The sequence below is a fragment of the Mytilus californianus genome, unplaced genomic scaffold, assembly GCF_021869535.1.
Source record: "Mytilus californianus isolate M0D057914Y unplaced genomic scaffold, xbMytCali1.0.p SCAF_5, whole genome shotgun sequence".
NCBI lineage: Eukaryota > Metazoa > Mollusca > Bivalvia > Mytilida > Mytilidae > Mytilus > Mytilus californianus.
In genome coordinates, this window is record NW_026262701.1 from 102,053,337 (window position 1) to 102,066,253 (window position 12,917).

General features: G+C 31.4%; 1 protein-coding gene across 1 annotated transcript; it reads right to left on the minus strand.

The window, feature by feature from the left end:
* Nucleotides 1-1,377: 1,377 nt before the first annotated feature.
* Nucleotides 1,378-9,881, minus strand: LOC127702171 (charged multivesicular body protein 4b-like). The gene is made up of 5 exons (XM_052206278.1): nucleotides 9,588-9,881; nucleotides 5,893-6,070; nucleotides 5,162-5,276; nucleotides 4,178-4,307; nucleotides 1,378-2,577 (listed from the first exon to the last, which is right to left on the minus strand). Exons 1-5 carry the CDS (start codon nucleotides 9,772-9,774, stop codon nucleotides 2,522-2,524), a joined length of 666 nt encoding a protein of 221 aa, XP_052062238.1. The 5' UTR covers nucleotides 9,775-9,881; the 3' UTR covers nucleotides 1,378-2,521.
* Nucleotides 9,882-12,917: the final 3,036 nt, after the last annotated feature.

Below are 12,917 nucleotides of genomic sequence, written 5' to 3' on the forward strand. Positions count from 1 at the left end.
AAAGGATTCAGCGAAGACATGTCTCACTGTTTTAGAATTTTCAGCGCATTGCTGTACAGATACATCAGTTCTATTTTTTTCATCAGTAACGTTTAAAGAAATTTAAAAAGATAATTTTCATGTTTCAGCGCAACTTTATCTAAGAATAAAAATAAACTTTAAAGTATCCTTGCTTAATATCCTTCTTCAAATCAGCTTATGGGTACAGTTAATCACAAATGTGATATTTGTGTAAAAGCATTTTTGGTCTAATCAACATGGATATGTTTTTTGTATATGCAATAAAATTCTCTTGCATTTTTCACAATCTGAAATATATATTCTTTTTGTTCAATGCCCTATTTATAATTCACATACACGAAAGACATTTATCAACAAATATATAAAAAATAAATCAAATTTTTTCTTCCTTATCAGATGGTAAACTGTTGATATTGATTGCATACTTTGACAATTTTTACACATTTATTCTTAAATACTAATCCTTCAGGCTTACTCAATTTCAAGTACAAGATTTTATGCAACAAGTCTTCAAATCAAAACTACCGTACAATTATAAACAGCAAAAATATATTAAAAATTGTTGAGCACTGCAATGTTTTACAACCATCTTCAATTTCATATCAAAAGGTAAACATTGTTGATCTCATTAAATTACTGCAGCAATTCGTAAAGTGCTGTTGTTATAACAGTCTTCACATTTTATGTTTTTATCGTAGCAACCCTGCATACTTGAGGTCTCCACTTTAGGAATTCTATCCTATTAAAGATTTACCAGGCGTTGCTTCACTGTTGTTTGTAATTTTTAAAAATAATCATACAGCAACAAGTCCAAACATATTTTCAAATATGTTTATATATTTTCAAATATGTTTATCACTAATAAGTTATAATCAACACTCTACAAGTATAAGTCAAATACAAAGTTTTCTGGTTATTTAAATGTCCCTCAAGTGTAAGGTAAATGGTTCTTCAAATTTCTTCACATCAGTCCATGTTACCTCAGACAAGTCCACTAGTATCTTATTTAACAATATTTAAAAGACACATTAATTTTATTGAGTTGCATTACATAGGTATCACCTTTCAATTCCATTTCTACTGGATGAACAAAATTGAAAAGAAAATGCTGTGGTTTCTTTTCTTTTTGTGGGTACCATTTTTTGCAGATTCTTTATTTTGTGGTTTCCACAAATTCTGCATTCAACCCCATAGGAAATTTGTATTTCTTTGAAAATTTTAAATTCATTGTTCACCTTAACCCATGAAATCCATAAAAATAATTACCCACAAAAAAAAATGAATCCGCTGTATCATAAATTGATTGCCAAATTTTTGTTTTTCATATAAAATTGTCTGGCACTTTTAATGTACATACATTTATACAAATATTTTTTTTATTCCTTTCTTAAAAACTGAAATTGTCCATGACATTTTTAAAAAGCTGATTAAACACAGATGTGCTGCAGTTACATAAAATTAATTTGCACTCATCTGGGTATATCATTCAGTTTCTTATTCTGCTCAATGGTACAAGACAAAGTATAGAAAATTATTTTCATTGGAATTGAGGTGAAAAGATAGTTTGAAAAAAAAGTTTGATGATTTTAAAACTGTACTAATAAAAGAAAAGATGGACATACAGTTCAACAAACTTTTAACAATGACAATCCTTTGTCACTTTCAACTCTTGATCCATTCAACATGGGAGACAACTGGAAATTGACTCCCCTTTAAGAGAGTCTATACAGGTAACAAGAGCGCAATTATTTGTTTACATTTTACCGGCAAGTTTTTTACCCCAAGATGGTACTCAGAATAGAATCCTATACGGCTTCTGATTGGATGATACAGGATTGGAATTACATTTAATCGAAAGCTTATCCAATTAGGTTTAAAAAATGCAGAAAATCATATTCACATTTTACAAAGTATAGAAAATATCTTCCATTTCTGCACGTCGGAGCCATTAAAAATATGCCTTTTTCATTAAGCGAAAAAAATAGAGGATCTTTTTCAACTGCATTTTAAGTCAATTTTTGCCGCATGATTATATATATTTTTTTGGTTGTAATGCAACACTGGCATTTCTAGTAACAGGAACTGCTACCCGTTTTTCCCTATTTTGTGTAGTCCTCGAGGGAAAAAATACGGAACACCAGTGGTACCCTATGGAAAATGCATTACGAATAATTGCGCTCTTGTAACCTATATGAACATCATTTCCAAAAGATTACCATACGTACTGGAGACAACTGGCTAAATGTACAATGTAAAGGGAAATCAGTCCGATTTTTTTCCATTTAACCATCCTAGTTGGATAAATATTTTTATTTTTTACAGAGAAAAAGACAAATCTAAAATGAAATAATACAAATTCAATTTGTTTTCAAATCTGTCAGTAAATAATCAATAAATAAGCAACCATACAAAAGTTGGTATAAAAACCTGATAACAATTAACTTATAACAGTAAATATTACACTACTACAGTACGTAACAAGATAGATTATCAGATGTCTTTAACTTGCCCAGGCTTCTAATTCCTTTAATTCATCATCGTCATGTTGAGGTTTGCCTACAAGTAATAATTTATTACATGTACAACTAAACAACTTAAATTATATAATTATTTGTACATGTATCAAAAGCAGAAAGATTTAATTCAAAACTGAATTCATATATCCATGTACATTTTTTGTAGCCTTCAGTATAAACTGTAATGTGTGTCTATTAATAGTATGTATAAATTTTTACCTACACAATAAGTGAGAGGTGAAACCCTTCCTTTAAATCATTATTCTTGTTATTCATGATCAACATTTACAGATAACAATAAGATTTCCTTATCTGATGAAAGACAAAAATAACAAGACAAGTTTGTACTCTTGACCACACTTGACCAAAGACCAAAATAACAAGACTGGTTTGTACTCTGACCACTCTTTACACACTTGACCAAAGACCAAAATAACAAGACAAGTGTGTACTCTTGACCACTCTTTACACACTTGACCAAAGACCAAAATAACAAGACAAGTTTGTACTCTATCCACTCTTTACACACTTGACCAAAGACCAAAATAACAAGACAAGTTTGTACTCTTGATCACTCTTTACACACTTGACCAAAGACCAAAATAACAAGACTGGTTTGTACTCTTGACCACTCTTTACACACTTGACCAAAGGCCAAATTAACAAGACAAGTTTGTAATCTTGACCACTCTTTACACACTTGACCAAAGGCCAAATTAACAAGAAAAGTTTGTATTCTGACCACTTTTTACACACTTGACCAAATACCAAAATAACAAGACTGGTTTGTACTCTTGACCACTCTTTACTCACTTGACCAAAGGCCAAATTAACAAGGTAAGTTTGTACTCTTGACCACTCTTTACACACTTGACCAAATACCAAACTAACAAGTCAAGTTTGTTCTCTTGGTCACTCTTTACACACTTGACCAAAGACCAAAATATTACAAGACAAGTTTGTACTCTGACTACTCTTTACACACTTGACCAAAATAACAAGGCAAGTTTGTACTCTTGACCACTCTTTACACACTTGACCACTTTTTCACATGTTTCTATTGCATGTGTTTATAATTTACAGATGTTCTATAAAGTCTATATGATCTCAAACTTTAGGAGTTTAGTTAAACCCTTCACATGTTCATGTGTCTGTTTTGAGTCAGGACATTTATCAGTGGTTGTCTTTAGTTATATCTTATTTTTTTCCATATACATTGTTTACATGGAAGTAATGTGGTGTAGATCTTGCACTGTTAAATGTATTCAAGAGTAGGGTCAATTTAAAGCTTGACTTATTGTATAGACACTTGTCTCATTGATGTACAATGTATATCTTGTAGCTCATTTGCATAAAGCATATGTTGACAAATTACAGACAATTCATAGAATCTATGTAAGCAATTAGTTATAAGTACTATCACTAATTGATCTGTTATTTATCAAATAATGAACTTTCACTGGTACTTTTAAGCATGGTGTAGAAGCTAGATAAGATGAATGTATTTCTGTATTTGACATAAGTCTGTCTAATGAAAGATGCAAAGATAAAGAATGGATGTACCACAAAGTATATAGCTTAAAAGAAAACATTTTCTCTTATCCTTATAAAAAATATGTTCCAAGTTAATTGGGTCTTACTTTTGGATGCAGCTACAGGCACAGGTTCACTTGGTACTGTTGGAAGGTTATCTACCATTGGACCAACATCCAGTAATTTCTGATCAAGTTCCTCTTGTTCAAGTTCTTCTAACTCTGCCATCAAGTCATCCTGTAAATATGAGAATCTTTTTGTTTATCATCACATTTATTTCAGTATACAAAATGCTTTATCTATGACAGTTATAAATAAAGCCACAATTCCTTTGCACAAGAAAACATTTATTGATTTTATACTTAAGATAGTATATGTATATGAATACATGTATTAGGCCATCCTGAATAAAACATGATAAAATGAATAATGTAGACACTATTTTTATAGAAATTGGAAAATTTGATGCTTGAGCAGCAATTCAGTTTATTTTGTGCACATTGGACTATAATTATAATATATTATTATTAATAATTTAATTGAAGAAATTTCTATGATTTTACCTTATAGTAATTTATTTTTACAAATACAGAACATTTTTTAATTAATTGAAAAAGTTAATAACTTGGCTTTACAGTTTACAACTTCAACTTTTTAAATTTAGAAGGCAGATGTTGAAGATGTACATTGTACACGAAGTATGAAGTCAAGTACAGGCCTTATAATACCTTATCCTATATTTAGATGCACTGTGTCTTTTTTCTTTGCATTTAAATATAACTGACTAATATTGTGACAAACAGAAAAGATCAGACTATTTGTTAGTGATTAAATTACAATTCAAGTAATGAAAACTATAATCTTAATGTTTACCCTGCGTTAGTTGACTGTATGTAGGACATTAACTCCTGAAGGTTTGATCATACAGAAAAAGATATAGGATAATGACAATGGAGAGAACTGGAAAATGTAATAATATAAAGTCTGTCGTATTTTTCCTGTTAATAAAAAAGTGGCAATAATATCTGAATTTACAGTAACCCAAGAAATTCCCAAGCCTTAACACTATAATACATTGTAGTATATCTCACCTCGTCAGCATCTTGTCCAAAACCAACTGGATTAGAGATGGCTTCTGATATTTCATTAGCTATTTCTTGTTGTTCTGCTACATCATCCATTAAATCATGAACTTTATCAACATCCCTATAAAATGTTATAATTATTTATCAAACATGAATCGAACCGGTCATTGAACAATAGAGACATCACTTCAGGTCTATTTTCGCCTCTTTTTTTTCTTTAATTGCATTGATTATGTATATCCATATTCTTCTGTATTTTTACAAACTATGGGCACAGAAACATTTGCATGTTGTGACTTTTGATTGAATAAAACAAAATTGAACACAGCAATCTGGAATAATGTGTCATGTAAACTGGACTGAACATCATTTTCAAACTTCTCAACTTAAATTTGAAAAAGAATGTATGCATTATTGTGCTAAGCATACCCTGACCCGCAATTCAAAGTACATGTATCATCGGAAATCAGGAAGTCTGACAGATCTGAAAAGCACACACTTACAATGTTCTATACAACTCATCCCTATTGAGCTGCTGTCAGATTAAAAATAAACACATTCAGGATTCTACATACACAAATGTAGTTCACATGTAGTTTCTGTGAAAAGTGTGACGAACATGCAGTAAAGTCTGTTTAACAGGAAGTTAATGTAATTATGATAAGTTGGAGCAACCATTTTATTCAATAATGCATTTGCACTGTCAAATGACACGTGCATTGTTTTTTATAACTTACATGTTTTGATGAGCAGCTTTAAGAGCTTTTGCTGCATTGCCCATTACATTGAGTACTTCTGTATTAGTACTAGCATTTTCTAGAGCTTCTCTTTGGAATTCTATTGTAGATAATGTTCCATCTATTTGTTGTAGTTGTTTTTCATATCTCTTTTTTCTTTTTAATGCTTGTAAGGCAGCTGCAATAAAAAAAAGTCTGAATAAATGTAATCAATGTTAAGTGCTTTTTGCAATTGATATGCACAATTCATGGTACATCATTTATTGTACAATTAAATAATCTAAACATGCTAAAATAATTATTAACTGGACCTACATTGTATTCCCAAAAATTTGGTAAAAAATTAGCTCTGAACAATTTAAGTGGCAAAGATCTTGGTATTATGATCAATTTTGGTGTTGACATGACAGTACCTTGTTTAATTATTAGTAGCAGTGAACAAGTTAGTTGATTGGTATAAGCCTACATAAAAAAGATTCTCTAGGATGATTGTCATGAAGTTTGGCTGTAAGAATCAAAGAAAGATAGTATACAAGTAACACACCAAATATCAAGTACATATGTAGTACATCCCACACTGCCAAACTGATACCCCTCTGTTTGGGTTTTACTGATAGAAGGGAGAAAGTCACGGCAACATTAACAATATTTTCATACCCCAGTCATTGACTTGGTCTCCCATTCGTTTAATTCATCTCTAACAGATTATCATGACTTTGCAAATTGTGTGATCTTATGTCTAAATGACAAATGCCGACTGACTGATTCTATCTGAATGAAATAATTTTGACGATCATTAACGAGTCCAGGGTTTCAGCTAGGATTTTGAGGGCTTTAATCACTTTTGCACAAGATGAAAATCAACCTTGTTTTGGGTAACAACAAGGGATCAAGGACGTATATAACTAGCTATGCATATGCCTAAGTCCTTCAAGGACTAGGATTTTTGAAGGCCTTAGGCATGGTACAAATGTTTGCAGTTACTGCATGATTTGACTGATGTAATGCTTAAATATGAAGATAAGAACAGGGATCTGGAAATCTAGTTCACAATTTCACTTGTTATTTTCAGGGGACATTCCTGATCAACAAAAGTTGGGTGCCTCTTTTTTAAAACCACAGCATAATTGATCTTGTAACAACTATTTCACTGCTTAATCATTATCCTTGTTAATACATTTAAATCAATATTTGGAATTCATTTCTTTAAAGTTGGAAACAAGGATTGTATCAATCCTTACTGGAACAATTGTAATGACTAAATTGTAAATTAATCGAGAAAAGATCATGTTAACTGTCGATTTTTATACGAAATGAAAACGGGAAGTGACAAGTGGATAATAAATTCAGAATGAATCCAGATTCATCTACGGATTAGTTCATGTTTAACAAAAAACAGGAAATTATCATTTTTTAAAATAAAGTTGCTTAGTATGAACTATATTTATCTCTCTCGTTTAATTAGGGCCCAGCCAAATGGCGGACGCCCTTTAGTGATCAGTCTGTCCGTCCGTAACAAATTGTGTCTGCTCTATATCTAGAGAACTGTTATGATTTCAAAGTTTATACTTGACATGTATATTAACCAACACCAGAGGGTGTGTCATAATGTATGTACAACTTCCTAGGTCAAAAACTTTGGTTTTAGTTGACATCCTTATGTCCTATGGTAAAGATCGTGTCCGCTCTATATCTTGAGAACCATTATGATTTCAAAGTTTATACTTGACATGTATATAAACCAACACCAGAGGGTGTGTCATAATGTATGTACAACTTCCTAGGTCAAAGGTCAAGGTCAAAAACTTTGGTTTTAGTTGACTACCCCATTTCCTATGGTAAAGATCGTGTCCGCTCTATATCTTGAGAACCGTTATGATTTCAAAGTTTATACTTCAATGACATGTATATAAACCAACACCAGAGGGTGTGTCATAATGTATGTACAACTTCCTAGGTCAAAGGTCAAGGTCATAAACTTTGGTTTCAGTTGACAACCCCATGTCCAATGATAAAGATACAAATTTTTACCACACATTATTCACAGCGGGCCCACAGAGATGGCACCCATCTCAATGATATCTAGTTTGATATTTAATTATTTCGTATTTTACATAAATTTATATGAATACTTTCACACATGCGCAGTACACAGTAAAGGAAGCACCTGTTTGACTCGTGAAACGATTTCTTAAAGTTTTGAATAAAGTTCCATCTTTCTAATCGAAATTGTCGAAAGGTTTTGATGAAAAGATATATCAAGTATGACAAAATTACGACAAACGAACTGACAAACTGTGATCGTTGGAAATTAAAACGCGCACTGTCTGGGGGTAAACAATTTTGTTCAAATGACGAAACTACGATAAATGAACTGCAAATTGTGGTTGTTTGACATTTATTGAAATTGAAATGCCGACTGACTGATTTTACTAAGAAAAATAATTTTGATGGTCAATTATGAGGTTTATTAATAATAATGGATTAGTGACCCATCTGATGGTGATCAGCGGATAACCTGTAATCACAACTTTTAACATCTGTAGAAAATGTTAATAATTAGCTGAGGGTCATAAACTTGTCAGAAACACGAAGAGAGGTAGAATAATAGTATTTTCATGTGAAAATATTTTTACACTTTCCAAATTTAAGAGACGAAATTGATTTGAAATACTTTCATCATTTTGAAAACTGTTTCGTAAATGATGAGCGCTAGCAAAATCACTGTAATAATTATGACCCATCTGATAAGCAGATCAAAACAAATTATGACACCTGTTGTGACTGTTGATGAGCTTGGGGCAGAAAACTTGTCAAACACTTTTTTTTAATTTGGTTTGATCTAAAGGTAACACAAAAAGTTTGATTTTATACTGTACAAAATATTTTGGAAATTATCAGTTATTCAAGTACAATCAAATTTTGAAGTATGGCGGACAACAAATTAAGCATGGCACATGGAAATGAAAGGAGGTGCGCCATGCTACAATACGGCAGTTCCAGGATACAGTTTTAAGACGAATCTGTCATGTGACTCACATCACAAAAATGTATGCATCGTCACTTCTAACACATGTTGAGCAAATGGGTGAAAAAGTTTGATTTTATACTGTACAAAATATTTGAGAAATTAAAATCTAATAAGATGGTCATCCTCCCTCAGTCGTACGGGAATCAAGATTACGTACTTACGGAACATAAATCATTTCTATACTACCCTACAGAATGACGATTATGAAAGTGCTGGAAACTTTTAATAGAGCAGGGATACAGGTGCGCCTTCTATCTGGTAAATGACGTCATAAAGGTGTGGGAAATTGACGATCTTTTCCGTTGAAAGACATGATTCCAGGAATGACATATAGGTCATAGTGATCCCTGACGATGACTGTGGGTGAATGGAAAAAATAGCAAAAGGTGTATTATATATATGTAGGTGATTGGCCAGCTGATATCCTTTTTGCATTCTTTGACAGGAGTAATTCTATGATTTGGCAACCTCCGCAGCAGACCTCTTAATCAGAAAATCGCTCCAGACAAAGAATCTCAAAAGGAATCATTAAGCAGAACAGCTGAAAATGTCAAACGTGTTTTTAATTTTAAGGATGTAGCACTAGTCTAGATATTATAATTTATTAACACAATTATTTTTAAAGATTAAAAACATGATCCTAAGCAGATGGACTAGATTTTACCTCTTTTATTTTTAGCTGCATTCTTTTTAGCTGTTCCTACTTCTTGATCTATTTTCTTTTCAAGAAAAGCTTGTTTTTTCTCCAACATCTCTTCAGTCTCTCTTAGTTTTTGTATCGCTTCTTGGGGAGTTGGGGCTTTATTTTTCCCTTTCCCGCCGCCAAACATTTTTGATATTAAACCACTCATAATGTGCTGTGTATGGTGTCGTTCGTTCGATATAAATAAAGATTTTACAATGTTTATGATATCAAAACAGTCTGATCTTGAGTCACAAAAAATCTACTTCCGGAAAAGGCTTGAATATTACGAAATTGTGTAAGCAAAACGAACAAATCTAGGTATATCTAATAACCAAAATCGTGGGTTTTTTCCTCTCACGAGGAATCACAAATCACCCGTATAAAAGCTCGGTGTTATAAATGTACTACTATGATAATAATATTATATGTAAGAAAGTTATAATAAATTCAATTTTTTTTTTATTTGCCATATATAATTTTAGATCTTATTAATAATTTCCTTTCGATTTTAATATTAATAATATATTTTTTAACTTTGAACAAGGATTTGTATAGTGATACTATACAAATCCTTGCTTTGAACAGATGAAAAATATTTTAGAATATACAACAAAACGATTTTTAATATTGGGTATATAATTTTATTTTTTATTTTTATTTTTATTTTTATTATATTCTTCAAGTAAAAGTATATAATGAAACAGAAATATTTTAGTTTTTAATTATTTTTAGAGGTCAAGACCAATGCAAAGATGTTTTTATTTACAGCAGAGGCGGCTTTTTAAAGGGGCATTAGCTACGAGATATAAAAAAAAAATAAAAAAATAAAATATGATATTTTTTTGTTCAATCATTAAAGGGGCACTAGCTGTCAAATTCATGTTCACCGATTTGACTCAAATTCTCATATTTGATTTATAACCATGTAAAACATTTATCCAAACTATTAAAAGTCTAAAATAAACAATTTACAAGGCATGGCCTCGATAATATGTAGCTTCGTTTCGTGTGTATTTTAGTGTAGAAGCCATCTGATTAACTATCGAGTTGACCTCCGAAGTCCTCCGATGACCATATAAGCGATGTAAACATAAATATAGATATAAATAGATTAAGCGAACTCGTGCTTTTGGATTTTTCTAGGTCTGTTTAATTTCATATTATAGATTAAAAATATATGTTTATCATCGTTTTTACCTGTATAAGAATGATTTTCTTGTGGATCGAATCAGTCAATCAAATGATTTACCTTTGTTTCACTTTCAATGTTGACTTTCTTTTCCTTTAAATAACTTTACGCGCACAATGCATGCGTTATCCATCTCTAGCTAAGGGGTTAAATTGAAGTTCACGTGAATACGGATTGAATGAGGTCGAATTATTCACTTGCAAGTGAATGATTCCTCATCAATGTTTCTTAGCTTATTTCGACAAAATTGAACCATACTGGCTGCTATTGGCGAATAATTATTTCACTATTTCACTTTCATTAATGATTGAACAAAAAAAAATCATATTTTAGATTTTTTATATATCTTTTAGCTAGTGCCCCTTTAATGAAAGTGAAATAGTGAAATAATAATGCGCTTTCAGCAGCCAGTTTAGTTCAATTTTGTCAAAATAAACTTAGAAACATCGTGGATGAATTATTCACTTGCAAGTGAATAATTCCTCATCAATGTTTCTTAGCTTATTTCGACAAAATTGAACCATACTGGCTGCTAATGGCGAATAATTATTTCACTATTTCACTTTCATTAATGATTGAACAAAAATAATCATATTTTAGATTTTTTATATATCTCTTAGCTAGTGCCCCTTTAATGAAAGTGAAATAGTGAAATAATAACGCGCTTTCAGCAGCCAGTTTAGTTCAATTTTGTCAAAATAAACTTAGAAACATCGTGAATGAATTATTCACTTACAAGTGAATAATTCGACCTCATTAAATCCGCATTCATGTAACCTTCAAATTTACACATTAGCTACAGATTGGTTACGCATGTATTAGTCGTGTTCAGCTATTAAAAGGAAAAGAATGTCAACACTGAAAGTGAAACAAAGGTGAACCATTTCGTTGACTGATTCGATCCACAAAAAATCATTCTTATACATGTACAGGTCAAAACGATGTTTAACTTATTTTTTTAACCTATAACATGAAATCAAAAAAACCTAATAAAGTCAAATTGCACGAGGTCGCTATCTATTTATATTTATGTTTATGTTTATATCGGGTTATGTGACCGTCGGCAGTCTTCAGAGGTCAGCTCGATGGTTAATTAGATGGCGTCTAGACTAAAATACTCACGAAATGCTGTGATATATTGTCGAGCCTATGCATTTTTAATTGATTATTTCAGACTTATTGTAATTTGGATATACGTGCTAAAAATGAAAATTTCATAGAAAATCCACAAGTTTTCACAGTGTACACTTGTATTTGACAATTATGTACTAAATAGAAATGGGGTTATTGCATGCAGTGCTAGCAATGATCTCAATAAAACAAGTTTTTTTTAAATAAAGTATTAAACATGGACCAATTCAATTCGATTACACCTCCTAGGGTGCGTTCGACTTTAATGACTCAGCACGAGGTTTGTTGGATTGGTAAGGTTGTTCAGGACTTTGGTAACCAATAAAAAGGCAAGCTAGCACACCATGTATAAACTAGTGAGTAATCTAGGTTTATGTCAAAATCTATAATTGATAGAGAAAATACCGTCACACTCCAAATGATCAACACACTATGATCTATCGTTCTTTCTACTGATCAGAAATCATCAATCGACCCCTTATTGGAGTATTGCTATTAAGTTACTGTTTTTACCAATTTTTGCGTGTTTTATTTATATTTGAAAACTATGATAGACAGAGAGAAAACGTTAACAGTAAAATTGAACAGAAAGACAAGATCTAATAGAAATCCAATATCACTTAGATTGTCAATTGACCCCCGAAAGAAGTTGACTGCAATTACAGATTCCCCATTTCAGTGATTATGCATTAAATTTGACCATCTTCTTCCCTGAACTACTTGACAGAAAGAAACTAAATTTTGCAGGATTGTTCATTGGATGATTGACTTTCATTGCTATTTTTGTGACGAGCGGAAATTAAATATGACCGCCGTCTTTGAACATAGTTTTAAAACGGCCAATAATTTACTTATTTTCTTGTTATAATTTTTGAAACATTGATTTTTTATTTTTGTTTAAAGCACCTCATCGGTCTGAATAATAAGTTTTTTAAGGTTAATTAAAAATGCAATAACTTATATCTGTAATTTATCAGAACTTTGGAAAA